The 27,970-nt window shown below is 36.5% G+C and overlaps 1 protein-coding gene across 1 annotated transcript in view; it reads left to right on the forward strand.

The window, feature by feature from the left end:
• The window catches only part of LOC149797108 (anoctamin-1-like), a 165,987-nt gene that overhangs the window by 109,167 nt on the left and 28,850 nt on the right, over positions 1-27,970 (forward strand). Inside the window, exons 15-19 of the mRNA XM_089960712.1 lie at positions 948-1,019; positions 7,018-7,095; positions 11,135-11,344; positions 15,051-15,199; positions 25,985-26,039. Of these exons, the coding sequence (XP_089816838.1) occupies positions 948-1,019; positions 7,018-7,095; positions 11,135-11,344; positions 15,051-15,199; positions 25,985-26,039 (564 nt within the window). The remainder of the gene's footprint in view (positions 1-947; positions 1,020-7,017; positions 7,096-11,134; positions 11,345-15,050; positions 15,200-25,984; positions 26,040-27,970) is intronic.

The raw sequence follows: 27,970 nt of genomic DNA on the forward strand, positions 1-27,970 counted from the left end.
TTTGGTCAGGAAACCAGAATAACTTTTTAGGAGTAACTCAGATGTTTTAAACTGCACATACTTTGTGATGCAAAACATCTGCACGATCAAGCTATTGCTTTTTTTCTAAAAATAGTGTCCAACAAGCGATATGTTTTCAGGAGAAAAAGACAATAAAACTCTTAAAATGTATTTAAAGTTAGTACTGAAGAATAAATAGAAATATTCATAGTTTGTGGACTTTTAAATGTATGTTTACCAGCTTGACAATAGGAGGATTTGATAATTTGTTACACCTTCCTGTAAACAGGTCTAACTTGCAGAAAGAAATTGTCTTACATAGAAGGTCTTGTTAGGATTGGCAGGTCAATTTAATGTTGAAGAAATGGGTCTTTTGAACTCCAAAACCAATAATAACAACTGCAGATTTTTTTTATTACAAAATTGTTAGCTACATTTTAATATATCTCAGAAAATGATATATACAGTTATCTTAAAAAGTGACAATTTGTGCCATTCAACATCACACTGTCACTGATCTAAGACTGTTTATTGTGGATATACTTCCAGCAAAGTATAGTATTCGACCAATCAGATAGCATTATACATATGTAGATGTTTCTAAGATTCAGACATTTTGTTTTAGAGTAAATGTATATTTTGAATCTTCACTTTCACATTGGTTCTAAAAATGAGACTGTACAAGGAGCCATGTTTATGAAAATAAAATTGAAGTGTACACAGCTTTCATGTTTCTGTTATATTAGGTATAGGTATTCAGCCTAAATACTGCAGCAGTTATTGTGAATACTGACCTATTTATTAATAAGGTCCAGTTTGGGCATTATAATTACATTGTCATGATGGCTTTTTTTAAAATGGACAGCTCAGATGGTTAATGTATGGTAAAAACATTTATGAATGACCTACAATGTTCTACAGTATGTACTATATGGTTTTTCTAACAGGAACCTCCAAGACCAGAGTATCTTGCCAAACTGGCTGACACTGCAAAGACAAAGGTTAACCCTATCACTGGGGTAAGTATAACATATGTACTCAAAACTGCTTTCATGTGCAGTTCAGTACCCTATCACAGCATTAGTTTAGGGCTAAAAGTCTGTGAAAATTCTGGAATTTTATGTTAAGTCAGGGAAATTGAAATTTTAGCCAGAAGTTGGGAAATGTCATATCCTTAGCCAGGGAGAAGGTAATTTGGATGAGCTAGCTGGAAAATGTGTAAAACTTGTTACACTGTGCTTGGTAATGAAGACAGATGCAGATGCCTTTATGGATTGGGTCAAATAATTAAATTGTTCTTGCCTGTATTTTTACTCCAGTTTGTTATTTGTTCTGTATTTCAGCTACTTGTATCTTGTAAATTTTGAAGTATAAAATGCTTGATTTCTGCATACTTTTCATGTAGGTATATTGTACTTGATGAAATGGCAGCTAGATTTCTGTATACTTTTCATGCAGATATATTGTACTTGATGAAATGGCAGCTAGATTTCTGTATACTTTTCATGCAGATATATTGTACTTGATGAAATGACAGCTAGATTTATGCATACTTTTCATGTAGATATATTGTACTTGATGAAATGGCAGCTAGATTTCTGTATATTTTTCATGTAGATATATTGTACTTGATGAAATGGCAGCTAGATTTCTGTATACTTTTCATGTAGATATATTGTACTTGATGAAATGGCAGCTAGATTTCTGTATACTTTTCATGCAGATATATTGTACTTGATGAAATGACAGCTAGATTTCTGCGTACTTTTCATGCAGATATATTGTACTTGTTGAAATGGCAGCTTATCATTGACAAGATATTTTATAAAACTTTTACTTTCTATCTTTTGTAATTTGGCAAAATGTCTGAAGTGGCAGTGTTTTTACCATCTTGCAATATCTTATTATTAAGAAGTATGGTTCTTTCCATTCTTTTTTATAGTGAAAAGTGTATTATGTTCTTTAATATGAAAATGTGATCAGGAAGTAAAAGTTGGCATGAAAAACAGGTGGGGCAGAAGTTTAATTCCAGTAGTAACCTGTGTGAACCCATGCTTTCAGTTTTAATGCAAAAATGTTTTAAGACGATCTCCCTGGTGGAACTTATGCTTGAATTTATTGTGGTATTGTTTGTTTTTCTCAATTTTATTTTCTTCAGAAATGTCCAAATTTAAGTATTTTTTTGATTTGCATGAAAACACATTTATTTTAAGAAGGTTTTTTTTAAAAATGCTCGTTTAAGCAAACCATAAAAAATCGCATTGTTATTGCTAATGTCATAGAAAACTGACTTGGATATTTGAATATTTTGTCATTTATTTCTGAGGTTTAGATATAATAGAAGACTGTTATCCATCATCTGCATAGGTTACTTCTGTTTCTGTTAAGAGTCAGTTGTTGTTATTAACAGCTATGTTGCTTTGTGCCATGATCTGTATGATACATGAGTACATAATGCATTGCAGTTTTTATTGGGATGTAACTGTATGAGCTGAATAAAAACAATGTTACTAAAATATCTCTGTGTAACTGCACGAATCAGGAAAGAAAAGCAAGGAATGTTATTTTGGGATTTTATTCAGAAGATGGGAAGAAAGAGTAAGGAAAAAAATAATATAGATGAAGATTGTCACAAATCCTTCACAAATGTGTAATATATTCAGTGAATGTTTATAATGAATATCCAGCCCCATGAATTAGGAGATTTTTCACAGTTTCTAGTACGGCTTCCAGTCATAGTTAGCATGGCGATTCACTCAACACAGCATTGTGCAGAAGGGGAGACAACTTCAAGAACTCCTGAAAACTTGAATGGGAATGAAGAAGGGGTATTGCCATCCACAAAAAATGGGTGACTAATATGTCTCCTTAATGCATCATTTTGTTACAGTCAACTTGAAAGAATTCTTAATTATTTGATCATTAATGAAACATACCAGCAAAATATTTGCAAACATGAGAACCATTAATCATGTACATGCAGTACATGAAATCAAGCTCGAAACAAAATAAAAATATGTATATCAAACCAGTAGATATACCGAAACTCATCTATATGAACAAGTATTTCAGAGTTTGGAAATGTGAATTATCCCCTGAAAGAAAAGCATTTGGAATGTCCTTTGTCCATCATCCATCCATCCTTTATCACAAGTTTGTTATTGCTATGCCTCGTAAACTATCTAGAGGATTGTCATGAATGTTTACAAACATAGTCATCCCAGGCCTAGTTGGTTGCTGATCTGATGTCAAGTATGGCAACCACAACAGCAGTCTTTAAAATCTTGTCACTACTCCACCCGATTGGATGGGCATATCAACAGGATTTTTTAACATGACGACTTTATATGGCATCTGGCTGATCATAAATGAAAATGGTGCCAATCTGACATCCAATATGGCCACCAGAGCAGTCATCATGAAAATCTTGTTATTGATACTGCTTCTGAACAAAGGTCATATTAGCATTGGGTTTTTACCACCAGCCTTTTTAAAGTGACTGGTTGGTCCTAAATGAAAATGATGCCAATTGCACATTCATTATAGCTACTACTGCTGCTCTCTTTTGTTTTTCTGAGTTGATGCTGATGGAGTTCTTACTAAGACTTCGTAGGATATCTAGATGGTTATAAATGAAAATGGTGCCAGTCAGTGGCCATGTGGAGAATGTTATCACAGCAACTCTTAAATGAAGGATCATATTGCTGTGGTGGTGTCACTGTAAGACTTCTTATGAAATATGGTTGATCCTAAATGAAGATGGTGCCAATCTGACCTTCTATATATCCACCACAGTCTCCATCTTGACATTAATTATTGCTACTTCTCCAACATGACTGATCCTTTCAGAGTTGTGCTTTCACCAGAAGTCTTGTGATGTCTTGTTTGTCTTAAATGAAACTGGTACACATCTAAGAGCCACCATGGCAGTCATGTGAATATCATGTTATTGTTACTACTCCAGAGCAGAAAGTCATGTCAACAGAAGACATTATATGATGTCTTGTTGGTTGTAAATTAAAATGATACTGATTTTATGTTCACTATGGCCATCAGGCTGAAAGTTTTATCACTACTAAAATTTAACTGAAAGGCATTTTGATATGTGTTTTCATTGGAAAGGTTCTTATGGTGTCTAGTTGGCCCTAAATGAATACGATGCTAAGAGACACTTAGTATGCGCACCACGGTGACCATCATATTAATGTTGCCTATACTCCTCCCATATAGACAGCTATATTAACACTGTGTTTTCACCGATAGACTCTTTTATATCGATTTTGGCCTAAATAGAAAAAGGTGCCAAACTGTAAATCCAGTATGACTGTTTTTCTGTCACAATTACCCCTCATTTGATAGCCATATTGATAAGGGGTTTCACCCAAAGACTGACATCCACTGTTTCCACCACAGCAGCAAATTGAAGATCATCAGAGATGGTTCAGCACTTGACTGTTAAAAGGAAGAAATGGTCCTGTCTTCAATTCCAATCAAGTCTTTTTGCCCAGTAGGCTACCAGTCCTAAAGATGTGTGTATCAGAAATTACTTTTGTGCTCATTTCATTGATATAAGAGTTACTGGATTATTTTACTTACAACTGTATAAAGTTTATGATGCAGTATAGTGAATGCAACAACTCTTGCAGTTTTCATTGGTTTCTGTGAAATTAAGTACATATTATGGTCATCAACAAGTGCATGTTGACTAGTCGATGTAGACATAGAAGAGTTATGGACTATTTTGGCTGCACATAGTCATCACCATCATAAGGGCAGGGGTGTAATGCTGAAGAGATGTGAATATTTATGTGAGCAAATTGCTCAGCATTCTTCCAGTCTTTACTAACATTTCATTGTTTGCTTTGATGACCACTCCGGTGGCCTAGTGATTAGAGCATCTGCCCCAGATGCAGGAGGTTGTGGATTCAGACCCCGGCTGAGTCATACCAAAGACTTCTAAAAATGGTACTAACAGCTGCCTCACTAGGCGCTCAGCATTAAGAGGTTAGTGCTAGGACTAGTCGGCCTGGTGTCAGGATAATGTGACTGGGTGGAACATCATGCTACATGCCTGTGGCATGATGCCCCAGTGCTAGACATCATTTTAAACTGCCACACTGCAGACATCATAGTAATATGACTGGAAAATTGTTATAGCTACGTTAAAAATCTAAATTTTACACACACACATATTGTTCGCTTTGAAAAATAGCTCCATTAATGCACATGTGTCAAGAAATATTGTTTCATCATCATCATCATCACTCTTGCAGTTTGTGGGAAAGTTTGCTTCTTTATTGTTTAAGTCTTTATCATTAAATAGACAAGGATTTAAATGTGATTGTTAGAAAAGATCTGTGTTATTTTTAAAAACAAATAGAAATGGTCATCATGATGATTCCTAGGAACTCTAGTAAAATCCCTGGTTTCAACAGAATTTTGTGTGCAAGAAATAATCATTATTAATAAGTTATTATTCTGTTAAAGGATATGGAATAGAAGACTTTCAGTCTCACTTGCATGCAGGGATCGTCCTGGGCTTCGCCAATGTCGCAAATTGCGATATTTTTTCCTTATTGGCGACAAAAATATCCCATCTGGCGATTTTTTTGGCGACAGACATTTTGGTTATTTAATTTGTACATACAGTCATGGATTTGGACTGGATAAATTAAAAGGGAGAATGAAAGGAAGCCACAAACTTGACTAAGCAATGCATTGGAATCAGTCTGTTACACAAATGATCCTTTGTTCTTATTGACAACCCTATCTTTACAGTGCATTGTTACATCATAATCTGCTTATGCTGACATCTGGGCTGAGTACTGTATGCTGTGATACAGTCAATCATCCTACCGAACTATACCTACAACTGACCGACTTCTGAAGACGAGAATATAACAGATACAATTAATTGAATGGCTAATCCTTCTGTTGTTTTTTTACATATACCAGTACAGTAGTTTTGCTGAACTTTCATAGAAAACTGATAACCTTTGAAGTACCGACTACTGTGTATAAATACAAAGCAAATGGAAAAAATCTTAATCACAATTATATCTGTCGCCAGTGCAGCATTTTACTCATTGATCTTTTTCTTTTGCCATCAATCCCGTGTTACGGCTGCAGAGATTTAAACTCCGCAACAAGAAATAGCAAGAAAAAAACCAGTTTTGCATAATTAAAAATAATTATTTCTCAAAATACAGTAGTGAAAGAATCCCTAAATTGGGTGGGAATTTATGCTTATATATACGGTCCAATATTGCCAGGTGTTGACTCGTGTAAGTTTCATTCGTGGGAATGGAGATCCTATTTTCCTTGTCGAGAAAATTTATACATCTTTCAGTGATCATTCTTGGGATTTAGGAAGCAATTCACTACAAGCTTTGTGGAGTGGGGGGGCTGCTGAGAGACTACTTGTGTCACCTGTCAGCACTGTAGACTGTGAACGTGGATTCAGTAAGATGAACCTCATAAAAACTGACATCGGAAATAAACTCTGTATCTCATCTCTCAAGAATTTAATGAGAATCAGCATGTACAGATGTGAAAAATTAGACTTTGAAACTGCATTCATCAAGTGGGCAGCCCTAAAATCGTGACGGATGTTCATGTAACACTTTGTAACATTTTGTTAATGCTTGTTGCAATTAAAGTATTATCTAACCCATCTTTTGTAATTTTCATTGCCTGTTACATTAATAGACTAAATTAACACTTGGAAAAATGTACACTACTTGTTCTGGCGACACTTTTTGAAAATTGGCGACAAAATATTGAGGTTGGCGATTTTTTGGCGACAGCTTTTTAAAAGCCAGGACCATCCCTGTGCATGACTTACATTTTAGTAGCGCATGCATTGAATAATGGTTACTTGGTGAAAAACTTGCTGGTAAGACTTTTACCACCTTGAGAAAATACATCATTTTCTTTAGAAGTAATATAGTTGGTGCAATTAGTGTCAAACATGAATGAATGCAGTACAGTTTGCAAATTTTATTGGATATATTTCAGCTGAAGGAACCCCACTTGCCATTTTGGAGAAGACGGTTTCCCATATATCTGCTCTCCTACTCTATCATGATCTTCATGGTGAGTCTATCTTTGAAGTTTATGTTTCTTGAAATAACAATATCTAAATCTGAATGAAATTTGCCCAAAAGTTTGAAGTTCAAGCTCTGTTTTAGGTTGTTTAAAATTTGTACCAAACATTGCCATGTATGGATGAAACCTGACTACTGGTAGGCACATTTTTTTTGGAGGGGGTAGTGGTGCGGTGAATGGCAAAATAATCTAAAATTGCTGTATACACTTGATTTTAGAGAAGGCAGAATTAGAAAAATTGCTAATTAGTGCTGATGACTCACTAGACATATTTTATATCAGGGAATATTTGAGATTAGATGAATTTCCCAAATGCAATGAATACCCTTGCTAACTAACTAGGTGCATATGTTCCTCAGAGAGAAAAGGAATTTTGAGATGCTGGAACAGCTCACTTGACATAGTTTTGTTATGGGTGCTTTTCAGATTGATGATTTTCAAAACAGTTGTGTACTATCAAAAGCTCATTAGACACATTTTTTCTCAAGGAAGTTATTAAAATGGAAGGAATAACTAAAATGGTTTGTACTATTGATTGCTCATTGGAAATTGTATTTTGTCAGAAGGATCTTTGAGATGAAAAGAACTGCCAGAACATGTCATGCCCCAATGATAATGCACTAGATTATATATTTGGCAGTGGGGTATTTGAGAATGGAGGTTTGCCAAAACATGTCATGCCCCATTGATAATTCACTAGATATATATATATATATTTGGCAGTGGGGTATTGGAGACTGGAAGTTTGCCAAAACATGTCATGCCCCATTGATAATTCACTAGATATATATATTTGGCAGTGGGGTATTTGAGACTGCAGGTTTGCCAAAACATGTCATGCCCCAGTGATAATTCACTAGATATATATATTTGGCAGTGGGGTATTTGAAACTGGAAGTTTGCCAAAACATGTCATGCCCCATTGATAATTCACTAGATATATATATTTGGCAGTGGGGTATTTGAGACTGGAAGTTTGCCAAAACATGTCATACCCCAGTGATAATTCACTAGAGATATAGATTTGGCAGTGGGGTATTTGAGACTGGAGGTTTGCCAAAACGTGTCATGCCGCAGTGATAATTCAGTGGGGTATTTGAGATCGGAGGTTTGCCAAAACATGCTTATGTACCATGGCTCACTAGACAGAGTTTTGGCAGAGGAGACTGTGAGAAATGTGAGGAATTTTGCATATTTTGACTGGTTCCAGATAGGTAACTTTCACTGAAGCCTTCATATCATTCTGTTACAACTATTTCCAGAAAAGTTGGCATATCCAATTCTGGTTTTTTTGGTGTTTTGTTTTCCTATCTTGTGTACAGGTTAGTGCCTCATGCCAGTAAGATAGTCTTATTACATTGTTACTTATAACTAATGCACTGAATGTCAAGAATAATGTACAGCATTTTGAAAAAGAGAGGAACTTAATTAGTGTAGTGATACTTTGGACCAGCACACAGGAGAAAGCCCATGCTGAACCCATTGTTTGAATAATTAAGCATCTAAATGTTTATTTTACTAAAATTAATTTATTCATTTAAATGAAATAAGTAAACAAATTATTTATCCATTTATTTGCGTTTCAGAGTTTGGTTTTCATTGCTTTGAATGTTCACTAGCTTACATGTGTCCATGATATGACTCCTATATAAGGAAAGCATCTTTGTAACTTAGTTGCATAGAGATTTATATTGTGTTCCTTTTAGTTTAATGCCAGCTGACAACATTATCATGATGTTGGCAGTGGAGCTAACGTTGTCAGCAGAGCTAAAAATTTATCTCCAGATTGAGTGTTTGTGACATCTCCAGAATAGTCGGACAGAGGTTAGGTGTATGGAGAAGCTCGTCACTTTTGATTGAAAATTTTAATGAACCTTGATTAATACACCAGGAATAGAAGACATGAAGTGTTTATGAAAAATATAATAAATAAATAAAAATGGAATAAAATTGTGTGGATTCAGTGACGTGTAATGTCCATTTGCTATAGTGGTATGGTAACCATGTATATAAATGGATGACAATTTTATATAAGGAATATAACTGACTACAAATGCGCTGTGTTTACACATTCAAAATGGAAGCATGACTCACTCTCTGTAAGAAAAAAAAACTCTTGAAAACTTTTGGGAAATCCTAAAAAACTCAAAAAACTTAAGTTGTGTACAAAGCAGGTACTGAACTGTAAAATTCGAAGTATTGACATATTGGTATGTAACATCTTATCACTAAGTGACTTGATCTGGTGTATTTTGACTAAATAGGGCGCATGTCTTCATAACGATGAGATATTTAATGAGTTTCATTTTTGGAAGTCTTGTGTCTTTATTTGAAGAATTATGACCACGGAATTTTGAATGTTAAAAAAGTGTTGATTTCAGCAGCATAATTTTATTAGGATTTATACGATTTCAGCTAACTTCAACATGCAGCTTTTTAATTGATCAGACCTTGTATAAATTTAATTTCCAGCGTTCAGCTGCATGATTTGGAGGGGTTATATACAAACAAGTTGTTCTCCACCACTTAATGTTATTTTCTGACATTTTAGTCATTTTAAAGAACACCATAAAGCAGCAGATTCAAATGTAATCCATCAGCCCCATAGAAATTTGGGATTTGGGGTGTCACTGAATTAACAAATTCATTTATATGACTTAACTTTGTTACCAGACAACAATTGGAATCCCCTTTTTTGTCAACCCATTGCATCAGATCTTCCCACAGGTTTGCTTTTTATGAGCAGTCCCATTCTGAATTGAAAACCTATCAGTCCAGTGACTACTTAACTCTTACGCAAACTTTTGAGACATGTACATTCACTTACCTGGTGGCTCCGAATATGTCATTTTGTTGTTCTTCTCCACCATGGCCAGTAGTATGAAAAATAATAAAAAATGTCGGATGAATTGTGGCCCCACATGCCAATCTACCTTAATTTGAGTTTTGGTTTGTTGCATAGCAACAGAAGTATGATATTTAGTGATAAGGCTATTGGAGTAAAATGCTTTGCCCAAGAAAACACCACAGTAGATGACCACCAGGCTTGTCCAATCTTGGGAATTGAACTTGAGTTGCAGGTCCTGTACACTAACCACTGAGTCACCACAGCTTCCCCTAATTTTGGTTTCTGTAGCACAACTTTCTCAAGACTGGCTTTCACAGCATAACTATACCCATGTATGTTGGCTATTAATTCATGTTGATGTTCAGTTCATTTCAGGATGCAGTTTATATTGATGAAATCTTGGATGAATTTGATTTTCAACCACCTGCTTCCCAAGAGACTAATGGAAAGGATATATAATATAATTATTGTGTACTGTGTGGGCCCAGTTGACTCAGGTTTTATCACTCTTGCATTAGCAGTAATAATTGGGTTTGGAGCGACTTTCCTGCACTGCTTTATATTGCCGAACTCTTGCATGAATTTGAATGACAGCAATTTAGATAAGTTTTTGAAACTAGAGTTATGGTGCATTTGTGTTGGATAAACTTTGTTTTGCATCCACAAAATTATTTTCACGTTCCTCCTTGCAAGCAATAAATCCATTGCTAATAATTCTAGTTTTGTCATAGCTTGTGTAACATTTCAGAAACTTCTGTAAAGTTATCAGAAATTTTGTAATTCATATGTTTTTAATATCATCATGAGCTATGTATTGCTTCTATTGTGTAGATTTAATTGATATTATATTGGACTTTGGATAAATATTTAGTACAAAATTCTTGTCAATATTGGAAATCATCCTTCCCTTCTTGCACTTGTCATTTTTAAGGAGGTAAAATATCTGTTCTTTAACACCTTGTTCAAAAATGGTTACAGCAGATTAATAAATTTAATATTCAAAGAAGGCTATATATTGTGTTAGGAACATAATGCATTAATGATACAGTGAAGCAATGTTGGTGCTCTGAGTGGTCCAGAAATGGGTTTTACTGTGTATGAAAACAATTGATAAAACATTGTTGTATCTCTTAGCTGATTGATTAATAGAGGTATCATTGAAATGTATTGCACTTTCAGGCATTATTGGCTATAGCTGGTGTGGTTGGTGTGATAGCATACCGTGTTTCGACACTGGCGGCATTGAATTTGCTGCATGATGATGGAGCTGTGCGGAGTAATTCTACAATTGTGAAGGGCACCACAGAAGTCATCTATAAGAATGCCAGCCTTGTCACAACAATCACAGCTGCTCTTATCAACTTGGCACTCATCATCATACTCAATTTTGTAAGCACTGTTCCCAGTTAATGTTCTGCACTATTGCCTAATAGTATGCTGTGTGACAGGGTAATGTTATACAAGTCATAGGTGGACATATCATTTAACTCTGAAATTTCAGTAGAAATTGTTTTATTATAATGATAGGAGTAGAAATTGTGTTTTTTATTATAATGATACGAGTAGAAATTGTTTATTATAATGATAGGAGTAGAAGTTGTTTTGTTATAATGAAGAAGAGTGAAGCAACATGTTTCTTTTTGTTTTTTTTTAAATCAGTCAAATAAATCTGAGTTTGAACTAGGGCTGAGTTTGTTGGGGGTGGGCTTTCTATGGAACCTTTAATACATTGTTGGCTATATCATGCTAAATAAATGGGAGCTAAGTACCTTTCCCAGGGATGTGCTAAGGCAGCAGAAGCTGGGCTGGCCTTGCCAGGTATTGAACCCATAATTAAGGGTCCCATGCTCTACAGAGTAGGCTGCCTTGGGCCCATGTTGGTGGTACTCAGATAAAGTATTACTGGTCAGGACACTAAGAATTGCAATGTAATATGATAGTCACACGAGAGTAACATGACATTTGACCTGGTAGTTGCCATTTGCATTACTAGTAGCAGGAGTACACAAATCTCGCAAACCATATATTCACGCCATCATGGGTCCAGTAGTAACGTGATATCAGTAAAAACCATTTCAAATTTTTAGAAAAATATTATACAGAAGTCGTATCCTGTTTATAATAATAATAATGTAAAAAAAAACCTGAAGGAGCACAAAATTCTAACAGCTACCCAGATTTGAGAGATTGTAATCCCTTATATATTGCAAATGATACAAGCCCCTGTGTATATCAATACAGGCTTGGTGACCGGTTTATCACGTTAAAAGCAGTTATATGTTGATTTCACAGAAAAATCAATCCTTAATTTTAGAAATAAATAATTTTGAAGGTCTTTATGTGACAGTTTAAACCATCCTTTTGTGAATAGATCTTTTTAAATGATGGATTTTTAACTAAATCATTTTAAGGAGTTAAGGTTGTTTAAAAAGTCTTGTTTGGTGTTTTAGTGGCACAGATTAATTCAGGGTTTAAACTTTCTCTCTTTGCAAGAGATTTCTAATATGTTGTATTCATTGTGATAGGAAATGTGTACTTTGTATAGCATGTATATAGATTGCTATCTTGGTTTACAACTGCTTATTCTGATTTCTTTAGAATTAAAGGTTTGAATGGAAACAACATTAATTTATGTTCATTATGTAGTTTCCTCATACCAATATAATGCAGGTCCACAAAATAAAATTATAATTTTTATTCTTTAAATTGCAATAACTTTACATGTAAATTTATATGAATATACAGTACTCAATTTTGTTTTGTATGATACATTTTGGTTTAGTGCATGATCATCTTTTCGGACTAAGATATTTTGGGAAAGTCTTGAAATAGAAACAGATTTCGAATTTTAAAAAATGCATGTTTTATAAGCTAAAATGTTTTTTTAATTCCATTCAGTAATGGTCATATGTGAACCTTGAAAAAAATAAAACCTGAAAATGAACTGGAAATTTATCTTAAGAAAGCATGGGAAACCATGTACTGTGTAGGTCTTGCAATGCACGCTATAGTGTATCCTTATAGTGCATACTAGTATATGTATCCTTACAATTCATACCATTATGTATATCCCTACAATGCATACTACTGTGTGTATCCTTACAGTGCATACTAATGTGTGTATCCTTACATTGCATTCTAGTGTGTATCCTTATAATACCTGTTACTGTGTGTATCCTTATAATGCCTACTACTGTGTGTATCCTTACAGTACATACTAGAATGTGTATACTTACAATGCATACTACTGTGTGTATACTTTCAATGCATACTAGTGTGTGTATACTTTCAATGCCTACTAGTGTGTATACTTATAATGCATGATGTTGTGTGTATCCTTACAGTGTACACTAGTATGTGTATCCTTACAATGCATACTACTATGTGTATCCTTACAATGCGTACTGGGGCCCTGAGTGGTCTAAAGCGCTCTCCGTTAATGGATCACTGCCATCTCACCTCTGTCTGCGTGGGTTAGAGACTCAGATTTGGCTAATGTGGGTATGTGAGAAAGCTTGCCAGTAGCTTCTTGTGGGTTGGTGGTTCTTTCTGGGCTTTTCCCGGGTTCTTCCTCCACCATTAATACTGGCCACCATGTATAGCCTATCGTGTGCTGAAAAATGGCGTTAAGCCCTACAACAACTACAACTACAACTACAATGCGTACTATGTGTATACTTGCAGTGCATACTATTGTATATATCCTTACAATGCATAATTTTGTGTGTATCTGTATAATGCATACTACTGTGTGTATCCATACAATGCATACTAATGTGCATACCTTTACAATGCATACTTTTGTGGGGGGCCCCGTGTGGCTGAGTGGTCTGAAGTGCTCATCATTACAGATTACTGCCATCTCCACTCTGTCTGCATGGGTTGCAGTCTCTGGCTCGGCCAATGTGGGTATGTGAGAAGGCTTGCTGGTACCTTCTTGTGGGTTGGTGGTTCTTTCCAGGGTTTTCCTGGGTTCTTCCTCCACCATTTATACTGGCTGCCATGTATAGCCTATCTCATGCTGAAAAATGGCGTTAAAACCTATAACAACAACAATAACAACATACTTTTGTGTACATCCTTACAATGCATAATTGGGTGTGTATCCGTACAATGCATACTACTTTGTGGATCCTTGCAATGCCTATTGCTGTGTGTATCCTTACAATGCCTACTACTGTGTGTATCCTTACAATGCATACTACTGTGTGTATCAATAAAATGCTTACTACTGTGTGTATCCTTACAGTTAATACTACTGTGTGTATCCTTACAGTGAATACTACTATATGTATCCTTACAATGCATACAATCCTTACAATGCCTACTACTGTGTGTATCCTTGCAATGCAAACTACTGTGTGTATCCTTGCAATACATACTGTGTGTATCCTTACAATTCATACTAGTGTGTGTATCATTATAATGCATACTAGTGTGTGTATCCTTACAATGCATATTAATGTGTGTATCCTTACAATGCATACTACCATGTGTATTCTTACAAACTATACAACTGTGTATATCCTTACAATGCACACTACTGTGTGTATCCTTACAATGTCTACTACAGTGTATATCCTAACAATGCATATTAAGATGTGTATCATTACAATGTATACTACTCTGTGTATCCTTACAATGCATACTATGGTGTATTTTGCAAGCAAAGGAAATGCAAAATGCATTTGCCATGTTTTGAACTAAAGTTTAGCACATGAATATTTTAACAAGAAAATGAGCGTTTCATAATAATTTGTCAAGTAAAATTAGGTGGTTATTTTGCTTTTTAGAACATAATAAGTACATCTGATATCTTGAAGTTTACAAGTAACTCCACTAGACTTCTCTGGGAGCATATTTTGCAGAAAAAGTAGAGAATATCATACAAGAAATTAAGTTCTATTTGCTTCTTATATGTCAACGTTGTGGCACTGATGTAATAATTTTGATATTCGTTAATGCTCAGATTATAAAGTTTTAAACCATGAGTTGTATGCAAAGCTTGCACTTTGGATGGATCTTTCTCACTCAATCACTGTATTGTCCTCGTTTATCATTCCCATTTGACTTGTGCATTGCGTTTTATTTTCAGATCTACAGTAAGATTGCCTTTTGGTTGACTGATTTTGAATGTTTACGTACCCAGAGTGAATATGATGACAGTATCAACATTAAACTTTTTGCTCTCCAGTTTGTCAACTACTATTCATCGATTATCTACATTGCATTCTTCAAAGGCAGGTTAGTCTTTTGATTTATTGATGAATTTGTCACTAATTTGTTGAGTTTTCAGGTTTAGGTTGAAATGTATTTCTCCTTCGAATATGTTCCCCAGTCACATGACGTTAGGAATATTAGCCTGCTACCTTGCAAATTCAGCCCTATTAAAAGATGAAAATTGTCTTATTGTTTATGTTTAGATAGAAAAAGTGCAGTAACTCTTGCCCATTACCTCTACTTGATACCGCCAGGTGTCACCATTTTTTAGCTTCACTGTGTTCTGAGACACACATGGTGCAATAGCCTCCTACAATCCAGCCTGTTTGTGTTCCTATGGACCCATCCAGTGTTCATTTTGCATTTATAATGTGGATTTATCTATCTGCTGCATGTTGTATACTTTATTTTACAATTTCTGCCAATATTTTGAGAGACTTAACACTTGCCAGGACTTCTTATTGTAGGACCACCGTCCCACCACACTATCATTGACCTTACACAAGGTCATTACGGGTTAGTGTACGTTTAACTTTATTTGCTTACTCTGTCCGCTACGGAGCTCTTAACAGCGAATTATAAAAAGTTGTTTGATAATTATGCTTCATTTATTCGTATTTCATGCTGTCTTGATAGAATTATTATTAACTAAGCATGCAACATAGGTTTCTGATATGATACTTCACTGATTTGATAGTTACGACAGTATCTTTAGCAACCTAGTAATTTCACACATTACTAGTTTCTACATTAGTTTGTGTGTCTTGTGTTGTTTCAGCATATGTCAATTAAACATTCTACATGCCATTTCAGAGCATGGAAGTTTACATTGACTCCTGTTTTGTTTAAGTTATGTATACATAGTTTCTGTTATGCAGCGACTATAAATGTGGTTGCGAAGTGTTCGTTTCAGTGACCTAGTAATTTCAGCATGTTACTAGTTTCTACTTAGGTATGTTTCTTGTACCAGAGAATGGTTGCCTACTAAGACTCTGGTTTGGTTTATAGTATGTAAACATCATCCCTTCTCTGTTAAATATGCACTGTCCTTAAGCTTAATATAGGACATACATCTGTGATACGACATGTTTACAGGTCTGTTTATTATGGCAGTGTTTTAGCGACCTAGTAATTTCAACCCTTTACTAGATTCTGCTTTAGTTTTTGTCTTTTGTATCTTTTGTATTGTTTCTGAAGAATATTTATTTAATCGATTTATATGCAATTTCAAAGCATGGAAGTCCTCCAAGACCCCTGTTTAATTATGTTATGTATACATTGTTTCTGATATACAGCATCTATAATATGTAGTATGGGTTGCTGAGTTATAGGATTCATACTATTTGCCAGTTAGTCACAAACTAATTTGCTAATCTTTGCTTTGTTTTCTCTTGTGTCGTTTCAAGAGGAATGTTTACTACACACATGCAAGTACACAAAGATCTCCGTGTTCGGCATTGAAGGGAAGGGGCTAAATATGCAGTGCTTGGTCAGGAGACACATGCTTTGCAGGTCTTCAGAAAGCGGCAGAGGGGAAAGAGAGACAGTCTTGCTTATGGCAGGATATCACTGACATTCTTAGTCTCCACCCCAAATCAGCCTCATTGGCAAGCCTTGTGGGGGTGCTGGAATCCCTGGCCCGCCTCCCGCTAAAGTTCAGCACACAGAACCACCACATACTGTTACGTCAGCGGACGGACAGGATAAAGGATGGGACCATCCGTTGCTGGATAAGATGCATCAGATGGTACAGCAGTTGAAACCGCACTCTCTTCAATCTGAGCAAAACATTGGGGGAATATTCCCCATTTTTAGGCAACCCAGATGGGGTAAGCCTCCACATGTCAGCATGGCCTTCAGGCGTGTAAGTCAGGGTGCATTGGATGTAAGATTGATCAGCTGGACCCAAATAATAATAATAATATTGCTGCACCAACACTAGTCTACACCGACAGTCACCCAGACATTACTTGCAACTACTCCACTATTATACGACAGCAGACTTTACCCCGCTCGGCCGTCTCGTTATGTAGGCTTTGCCAGCACATTGGCACCACATTTTATGTCCTCTTAATCAAGCGGTCAGGATCACGCCTGAAATTCGATCATTCCTGTCTGAGTAGGGCAGTCCAGGCTGGCTGACCATTGGAATCTTGATGAAGAACCCAAGGCAGAAATAACGTAAAGTACCTCTGCCTTTGCACATGGTGGGAGTACCAACCTGTAAAGATTGATCTTGGGGGTGAAACGCTCCTCTTTTGATCAGACAACACTGGGGTGGTAACCTATATCCTCAAACAGGGAGGTACCAGACCACTTGTCCAGTGTTCTGATTTGGCATTTTTCTATGTGGGTGCAACAATCTCCATATCAACATACAATTCAGACACCTTCTGGCTGCATCAGTGTCTTCTCCAAGAATCAATGCAGAAGGGGTCATGTCTTTCACACGGAATATCCTCTCCATCAGCTGGTCGTCACTCGGATTCACACACTTCAAGGGCAACTGATGATCGACCATTTGGCGACAAGGTGGAATCAACAGCTACCCACCTTCTTACCCCCAATTCAAGACACAGCAGCTTCAGCCATGAGACACACTGTCAGCCATCTGGGAGGGGTCGTGGGCCAGTGCCACCCCTACTATGGTGCTACAATTATGGGGTCAGAATGGCAAGATGATTCCGATAGCTCCTTTTTGAGGGCACAAGCCCTGTATCACCGATCTAATTTTCCCAAAGATAGTACACCCAGGAAGATTCCACCCAGCTGGAATCTACCATCCTCCTCTTCTACATACTTGGCATTTACCAGTACAGCCTTGCAAGTCAGATAATTCAAGCCTTCATTTGTGGAGACAATCTCGAGAGTAACCTTCTCTTTTGCCCATCTGCATGCCTCTATCCCTCAACTGGACAACTTTCCCTGGCTCAGTTCTTGAAGGAGAAACAAGGACACCAATCATTACCAAAGGCTACCACCCTTTGATATTGGACAAATTCCAGCATCATGGCAACATATTTGTGTGGGATAGAGACCTAACTGATCTTTTCGACAATACTGGATTCCATTACTAATATCCCTTATTTGTCTCCAAAGGGATCCAATCAGGTTTTTTTAACATCCTTTTGAACTTCTAGCCAAAACATTGCTGAAGTCACTATCACACAGACCTTGTTTACTGATAGCTTTAGCTTAAGCATGCAGGTTAAGAGGGCTGCATCCCCTCTTATGTTCACTGGAATTCTCTTTTGATCTGAGGTTTTGGTGGTTCTCAAGATACCTCTGGGATTCATAACCCAGAACATCATACCATCACTTGGTAGTCAATCAGTGTCCCTGCTTGCTTTCCTCCATAGCCAGGTCAAGAAATGCAGCCATGCAAGATTCTGTTCGTGCCATCAGGGATTAGTGATCTCGGACACATTCTGACATCATGGCAGATGTGACATTGGTCATGATAAAGATCTCTCAGATCTGTTAGACAATTTGATTTCCAGCAACCAAAATCCATAACATTATTTCCGAAATGGAATTTGTCTTGGGTTCTTATTTGGCTCAACTCGAGCAATTTTGAACCTCTTGCTCATTCTTTGCTAAAGTTCATATAATTCAAGACTGATAGCTTTAGGCTTCACATGCAGGATCAGTGAGCTACATGCCCTTTCAGTTGACCTGAACAATCTTCTGTTCTGTTCTGATCATTCAGTAGTCCTCCTTACACAACCAGGTCTAGTTGCCAAGAATCAGTTTCCGTCCATACGTAACCGATGAGTCGTCATTTGTCCTCTCTTTCCCATAGACAGGTCTAGAGAGGAAGCCATGCAAGATCATGTCTGCACCCTCAAGCACTACGTGAGATGCACAGAGACAAGTCATGGCACGAGCAATGCCTCTTCTTCCATGGCTTACTGCTCTGAAGTTTCGAGCAATCTCTGTGAGACAGTACACAGGATATCATGCTTCTCGCCCTATATTCCTGGCTGAAGGGAGTCATATGCTTGGTGTACTCTGACATCTCACCAGATAAGAGTAGCCTCACATCTGCGCCTCCAGGTCGGAAAACGAGGCATCACCCCTCAAGACCTTGCTTTGTGGTTGAAGTGGGTTATATGCTTGGCGTACTCTGAGATCTCTCAAGATCAGAGTTGCCTCATGAGGATTACAGCTCGCAAGATTAGAGACATTTTTGTGAGCCTTGCTTTTGAGCACAGTGTTTCAATCTAAGACAAAGAAGCTGTTGGTTGGCATGCAGAGTAAAAATTCTTGAGTTTTTACCTCAGAGATTTAGCATTGCAGAGACCAACATTGGATCTGGTAGGGATGGTGGCAGCAGCACAGGCCATCTAGACCATCATACCCAACTAGACCAATCAACACAACCCATTAGCTTCTCTGGATTTGCCAGTGAAAATTTTGGTAGGTGAGAAGATCTCAACTTCATCTTATCAGCCATCTATACATATACAGTGTGACCCCGCTATAACACGGTAGTTGGGAGCCATAAAACCCAACCGCGTTATATAACGAACCGTGTTATATGCAACCAATTCAGCTAGCTGAAGAAAATGTACCCCCCACAAAAAAAATTGTGTGTGGGTGTGTGGGGGTAATAAATGCGGGCAGTAAAATGCGTGCATCGTTGGCACAATTACCATCTTGAATTGATGCATATTAAATGAGAAATACACCTGTAGTGAAAACAGAGAAGACATAATATAATAGTTTACTTTATTTAGAGAACCATGAATTGGTACATATACATGAATCCTGTTTATATATAAATGTCTAATGTATAGCATGAATAGAGTATCAACACAGTGTACTCACCTGCGAACCTCAACATATACATTGAATCCACAATACTGCTGATTCCATCAAAAATATGCACACACAGTTTTAAAATATTAATTAACGAATGACGAAGCACATTTACTTTAAAGTACGTCCCAAGTTGGTAAAAGTTAGTTTGCGTTTTAAGCCACCATTGGCATGAATTTTTTCCTTACAAAAAGGAAACTTTCACAGCACAGTTAACGTGTTCCAGTCACGTTGGAAAATGCAAAAATCCATCAGATTCCATCACTTTTATTTAAGTTTGGTACTGACTTCCTTTGAAGAAAAGTTCTTTGCTGTTATTGAAAGATTGTAGTCAGCTTTCTTTGATGAAGGGTGCATGTGCTATTGAAGTCACCGCTAAAGGACAGCTTTGGAGAACCAAACGAATGCCAATTTCTTATTGTGGTGGCAACATCAAATAATTGTATTGCATGATTGAGACTGGTATTTTTTCCAATTGTTGAGTACGTTTTCAATACAGTCAGTGCTTCAAAGGTAATATGTTTCATTTGAAATTTCAGCAAACTATTTTATCTGGGTACATTTTTAAAAAGAAATTGGCCATCGTTTAGACTATTATAGTTACTGTCCCTCCATGCCTACTGAATAAACCAATAGGTAAGGTGTATTTTTTTTTTTTTTTTACATTTGTGGTAGCAGCGTGATGCTGCCTTCCAGCATGCGTCTGAAAACTAACAAAGGGTCAACAGACGATAGAGATGCAGGTGTTTTGATGACAGGGATTATTACAGAAAACGTGAGTGTTCTGAAGGATTTAATTCTGAGTGAAATTAAGAGGAATTTTACTTACCATCCACATACAAATGTCAGTCTTTGTAAATATATTAATTACTAATGAGCGTCCTAAAATCTGATGAAGGATAGATTACGAGACAATGCCTCGTCCGGTTGATCTCCGTTACCAGAAATGTCAACAACAAAAAAGTGGATATTTCACAACATACAGTACTCATGCTAGATGTCAGGATAAGTGGATTATGATATAACAATTCACTGTTTAGATGTTATGTCAATATGGACAAAGAATTTGTTTATGTAACAGTATATACATTTCAGTGCATTTTATATCCAGTTTGCGGCTTCCTTTCATGGGTCCTCTGAATTTCTGCAGTCCAAACCAATGGTTGTGTATAAAAGTTGAAACAGCCAACAATGTCGCCAACAAATAAAAAAAGCCACATGGCATGTTTTCCAGCCAATAAGGAAAACAATCCAAGTTTGCGATATTGGCGAAGACCTGTGCAATCACATAATAAATATTTTGTGGGTTTCTTCTTCTTCTTACTTTTAAGAAGAAAAGAAATACTTTTTCGTGTACGAGAAAAATACTTTTTCATGTACAAGAAAAATACATATAAAATTTCAGGAGCCAAGCCACGATTGTCTTGTATTATTCCAAAAATCTTGCCATGTTTGGTCTATATATGTTTGTGCGAAGCTTATTGCTTCTGTAGAGCTATAGTTAAGCTTGATAGAATTTTGATCTCCTAGTTTGGTTTTTGCAACTTTGTCTGCTGTTTCGTTGCCAGAGATTCCAATGTGCAACGGTATCCACATGAGCTCGACTAATTGATGTGCTGTGGTGATATCGTCGATTAATTGGCATGCTCTGTCGAGGAATTGTTCCCTAGAGTGTGTATTGTGATTTTGAATCGATTTGATAACGCTTAGGGAATCGCTTATAATGACTGCTTTAGGTATTTGGTTGTCTTTGATCCATTGTAGTGATTCAAGTATAGCCCAGAATTCAGTGGTGTAAATGGAGCAATAGTCAGGTAATCTGGATCCCGTTTGTATATTGAATTCAGGGATGACTATTGCTGCTGCTGTTCTTGGTGGGTTGTTTGTTTTTGATCCATCGGTATATATTTTAACATAGTCCGGATATTTTTGGTTGATTTCGTTTACCAGTACAGGTTTTAGTAAGTTTTCTTGTCCTTCTTTATTGCCTAATTTGGTAGCTTCAGTGTTAATCCTTGGTGGTTTTTGTAACCATGGTGATTTGTTCTGGTCTGTATTGTTTGTTACCTGTTTTTTTAGTAGAGGTATCTTTTCTCTTAGTTCAGGGATTACTTTGCCACTTGGTGTGATGGGTACTCCCCATTTTTTGGAACTCCTCCACAAAAGGTAAAAAGCACCATGAAACCCAAAAAAACGTAGATAGGAACATACAGCTACCTAAGGGTACCTATTTAGAACAGAAAACCATAAACAGGATAATAACTGGAAAAACTAAACTAGCAAGCAGTTTTGGAAGGTTTATAGGACCCAAACCAGCAACCATTAACTGCTTTAACTGTCACACCACCGAAGATCTACACCACGTATTTAATATATGCCCAAAGTATCAACCCGCTCGGAAAATATTTATCAAAAACCAAAAAGAGATTGGATCACCACACACATACCCAGAGTTACTTATGGACTTTAATAAAAATAAACAATAAGCATATAAAAATATAAATCAATTCATAGACTCAGCAGGACTTAGGAACAAAATATAATTACTATCCCCACAAAACCAAAAGACCCAGTAACTAGCTAAATAAATTTAGAAGCCACCACATAAAAACCCATAACATATCATTCAATTTTATAAAAGTATTAATAAATAATTCACTTATGAAGCACCTATAAAAAACTAAGGAAACCGCAAAATCGGATGTCCTAGATGTCCTTAACGAACCTAGTAATCAGCTAGGATTCCGGTCCTAGATGTCCTTAACGAACCGTGTAATCGGCTAGGACTCCAGTCTCTTGCTAAATAAAGTATGAATAACATTCAGTCTCTAAAAACATTAATTAATAAATAACTTAAAAAGGTAATATCTAAAAACTTATAAATAACATAACGTAGGAAACACACCCTAAACACCTCGACTAGTAATACCATAATAACCTTGAAAATCTCTCTTCAGACATGATTTCTACTAAGAACCTCTATAAACAGCATAGAACATCCCCCCCTCCTTTTAGAACATTTTGAAAAAGGAAAAAAAAAAAAAAAAAATCGCAAGAAACACCAGACAAATGCAACAAGAAACCAGCGATGTAAAGCAAGCAGGACTGTTCATGAGAACTCCTTCCCACTAGTGACATCCAACCATTCAACTGTAGGGACCTTTATGGACCCACAGATTGAGGCCAAACTATCAGGGTTCCTTGAATCCATAAAAGCCGGGGGGAGGTGGCACCATCCCCTTCCCCAGGAACAACTAGCAGACTGCGGTGCAGTCAGAAAAAAGTGGCACATGCACAATTGTGCGCACGCCACTATAATTAAACTCAACAACAAAATTGTATTATTCATACGCGATCTCTTCCCCCAAATGATAAGCAACTTGTTACATTTTTTCCCGTACTTTTTTATGAATTTTTTTTGTGCACAAGAAAAATACATGTATATGAAATTTTGAGAGCCACGTCATGACCGCGTTATATCCGAATTTGCATTATAACGGAGTGCGCTATAGCGGGGTCACACTGTATATGTGTTGTTTAGGTTAATAGGAGAATGGGTTATCTTTCATATGGGGAATCCAGCCACTCATCTCCAGAAGGATACCTGAGGTAGAGGCTGGATGCTCAGCGTCACCTCTGCCCATTACTTATTCTCCTGACGTAATATGATTGAGGAACATATTTGAAAGAGAAAGCAAATTTTAAGGTAAATTATGTTTCTCCGAGAGTACTTACCCAATCAAATGTTTCACTCGGCTAAAACCTTGTGATACCTGGTGGTCTGAAGGGGAGGTAATGGGCAAGAGTTACTGCCTTTGTCTATCTAAAAATAGAAAATAGGACAAGTTTAGTCTTTTACTAGGGCTGGATTAATGAGGTAGCAGGCTAATATTCCTAACGTATTGTGATTGGGTAAGTATTCTCAGAGAAATATGATTTACTGAATTTTTTTCTTCTTCCGTTTTAGCATTTCAATAAAAATGTGTGTTGTGTAAAATATTGGGGCTGAAATATTAAATGTCATGGTCATGAGTCAGTATTTTTAGATTCCATTCATACTTTCCTTTCCTATCTGCAATTTAAGAATGATTTTAAATTTAAGAGATGAAATTTGCATACTTTATCAGGTGTGTTGCTTACTAAATTGCAGTCCTGTCTTCAAGCTCGGGGACATGGGTAATTTAAAAAAAATAATCCCATAAATCTTTTCTTTCCATTCTATAACATACAAGCCATTTGAGATTAAGGGATGAAGCTTGCTATATTTGTTATATATCATACAGGAATGGGGGACTGTCTTCAAGGTCACATACCAATAGTTTATACATTTTCCTGTCAAGTCAATAACTTTTAAACTTACTTAAGATGCATTAATGAAATTTGGTACACTTGTGTCTTGTCATTATAAGTGATGCATTTGGGTCAATATTATAAGTATATACTTTATAACTGCTCTTGTTTTCTGCATTATGTCCTAAATGCTGTTTGAGACAAATAGCTGAACCATGGAACAGTTAGTGTTTTTGTTGGTATCGTGCATACCATAGTCAAGATTTATATTCAAGATCAAGGTAGCTGATCAATTGAGTCCATTTTTCTGCACTTTTTCACTAATGTAGTTTAAGACATAGACTTAAATTTGGTTCCATGCCATGTTTTCTGCTATTGCTGTCAAAGGGGTCACAACCAGATTTCATCTTTTGTTCTTTTGGTGACCACACAAAATTGACTTGAATTTGCTTGTCCCTCCCAACCAATCTCTTGTTATATACCTTCTGTAAGGTAGAACTTATTCTGCTTAGATGTTGTCCAACCTACATCAGTCCATCTGTCACCAATTTTGTTTTTGTAGAATGATTTGAATTGCCCACTATCTACAGTTGCAAAACTTGTAGATGGTTTGCACATGCCGTAAGAGAGAACCCAATCCGTTTCAAGGCTAAAAGCTCACAGGTTAAGGTTAGTATAATTGAATGAAGAAAATTGATTTCTGGTTTCAGTAACTCTTGTTCTGTACCCAATTTTGTGGATGCATTCCATGTTTTGCCAAAGAACCCAATCGATTGAGTGTTAAAAGGTCAAGGTCAGTCACTGAAAGAAGAAAAGTGTTTCTACACAATAACATTAGTCTATTCATTCCGGAGATGAAAGGTCAGAATACAAGGTCACTGACTGAAAGAAGAAAAACAACTTTTGCATAATAAGTTTAGTTCTAGACCACACATTTTGACCAAAGTTTGTGGCAGACTTGTACATAAGGTATGCAAGAGGCCTATTTCCTTGGGGGTCAAAATTGTTGCACATTATGTTTACTTCAAGACTGCATATGTTGACCAAAGTTTAAAGTCATGGGACCCATTTGTCAGGAATATCCATAGTCAGCTATAACCTAATAGTTTCTACATGCAGAGCTATTGAAAACATTAAAAAAGTGTATGACATGCTGTTCACTGGTGGCTTGTTTTTCTGTGACAGCCCTCAGCAAATTCCATCCTACTTGTCACATGAAGATATCTAGGGAATGTGAACAATGTCAGCTGTCACTAGTTAGAAAGATGGGCAATATTAAGGTTAGAGGTGAAGTTTTTTGTAGGTATTTGATTTGGTTTGGTTTGGTTTGGTTTGGTTTGGGTTGGGTTGGGTGGGTTGGGTTGGGTTGGGTTGGGTTGGGTTGGGTTGGTGCAGTGAGGTGCACAGCAGCATGAGTAATAATGTAGTGCCGAGGCAATCAGACCATGGTAGGTGACCCTGGCTGATCTGATGGTAGGATTTATACCCACACCCTTTCATTTAGGAGTCAGGCATGCTTGCCATTGAGTCCGTATGGCTCCTTTTTCAGAGGAAAGAAAATAGACTCTCTTTAGCGGAAATTTAGATGGGTCATTTATCAAAATAAAAGCATGCATCCACTTAAAACTTTTTGTCATTAGTTTGATATCTAATAATGTGTTTAAAAGACTGACAGCTCATTCATGTTCTTGATTTTAGACTGGTAGGAAGACCTGGAGATTACAACATGGTGTTTGGTGCACGCCAGGAAGAGGTAAGCTAACTATGATTGTAATTAGTTGTTGTTGTTATAGGGTTTGATGTCATTTTTCAGCACAAGATAGGTTATACATTGCAGCCAGTATAAATGGTGGAGGAAGAACCTGGAAAGAACCGTAGACCCATGAGAAGCTACTGGAAAGTTTCTCATGTACACACATAGGCCAAGCCCAAGACTTGAACCCATGCAGACAGAGGTGAGATGGCAGTGATCTGTAATGGTGAGCACTTTAGACCACTTGGCCACTCATGGCCCCATGATTTTAATTAGATAAACATATTGAAAAGATGAATTGACTCGGCATTGACCTTTTTAATGTTACATATAGTTCAGTATGGCCCATATTGAACACTTCCTTAACTCAAACGTGCAAACCATTATGCTTTTGGCATACTCATTATGCTTTTTATTTCAGCAGATTATGTTTTCTGCTAGACTGCACATAGATTATGCTTTTTTGTTACATTAAAAATTAAATTGAAAATAAAGCAGTAAAAAGCTGTTTTTGTTATTTAAATTATCATCTGATTAATTTCACTCTTAAAAATATGAGAATATTCTTTAAAAGAATGGCATAAAAAGACTTATTTTTTTGCCATTTTTTTCCAAGAAAACAGATCAGTTTCTTCGAAAGTGCTTTTTGCATAACAGATTCATTTTATTGATAAGCAAGTAAGGAAGTGAACCAGTCTGTATTTTTAAAGATAATGGCACAGATGTTAAGTGAAATGCTTTACGGTGTGACTTGCGGATGATAAAAGACAAAAAATGTTAGAGAAGATGGATCTCTTCAAACTTCAAACCATATCAGATCAGAAAAAGTAACAAATCAACACTGCTTTACAAACTTGAAAAGAAGAATTTGCGAGTAATGTCATACAACATAGCACCTGACCATGATTATTGCCGAATTCCATTTAATGATCATTCAGCAAAAGTCACACATGTAGAATTGTTGACGTGAGTGCAGAATATAAATAATTTTTCCATATGTATTCTGCTTCTAATCCATACGGTTTTTGACCAGGTTAGTAGTAAAAATGTATCTTTTAATATTTGCTGTAATTCTGGCTAGTAATTTGCAGATTTCACTTTTTATGCCCAAATTATGCTTTTTTGCCACTTATAATAAAAATAATTATGCTTATACCTCTTGGGGTTTTGCATGCATGTTAACTAGAGTTGCACTTGTTAAGATTGCATAACTGATGTTCATGCTTGTGGGGCCACGAGTGGCCGAATGGTCTCAAGTGCTCACTATTACAGATCACTGCCATCTCACCTCTGTCTGCATGGGTTCGTGTCTTGGGCTCGGCATGTGTGGGCATATGAGAAAGAGTGCTGGTAGCTTCTTGTGGGTCAGTGGTTTTTTCCGGGGTTTTCCTCAGGTTCTCTCTCCACCATTCAAACTGGCCGCCATGTATAGCCTATTTTGTGCTGAAAAATGACATAAAACCAATAACAACAAAAACAACAGCCTTCATTCTTGTCTTGAAAACCCCATGCATAACAAATACAGAGCACATAAAAAATAATTTATTAAACTATATGAAATCATTATGGGCGTTAAAAACGTGGCTGTTGTAATGATTTAGGGATTTGGTAGTGGTCCTAAAAGGCCAGAAATGGGCCACTGTCTCAATGAGGAGGATTTCAGAATTGTGTAGACTTCCTAGTATTGGCAAGTTACTCCAGGAATTTGTTTTTCCAAGTTTGGTATAATTCTTTTCCAAAATGATGTGCATATTCCCAATTTACCCTGAAAGAATTTATAGGATTTATACTTTTTCAGACAAGTGTGTATGTTATTTCCTCCATGCTTGCAATACTAGGAAATGGACACAACATACATACATACATACATACATACATACATACATACATACATACATGCATGTATGTATGTATATATGCATGTATGGCTA

Source organism: Sinohyriopsis cumingii, chromosome 6 (genome assembly GCF_028554795.1).
Source record: "Sinohyriopsis cumingii isolate HCF-2022 chromosome 6, ASM2855479v2, whole genome shotgun sequence".
Taxonomy (NCBI): Eukaryota; Metazoa; Mollusca; class Bivalvia; order Unionida; family Unionidae; genus Sinohyriopsis; species Sinohyriopsis cumingii.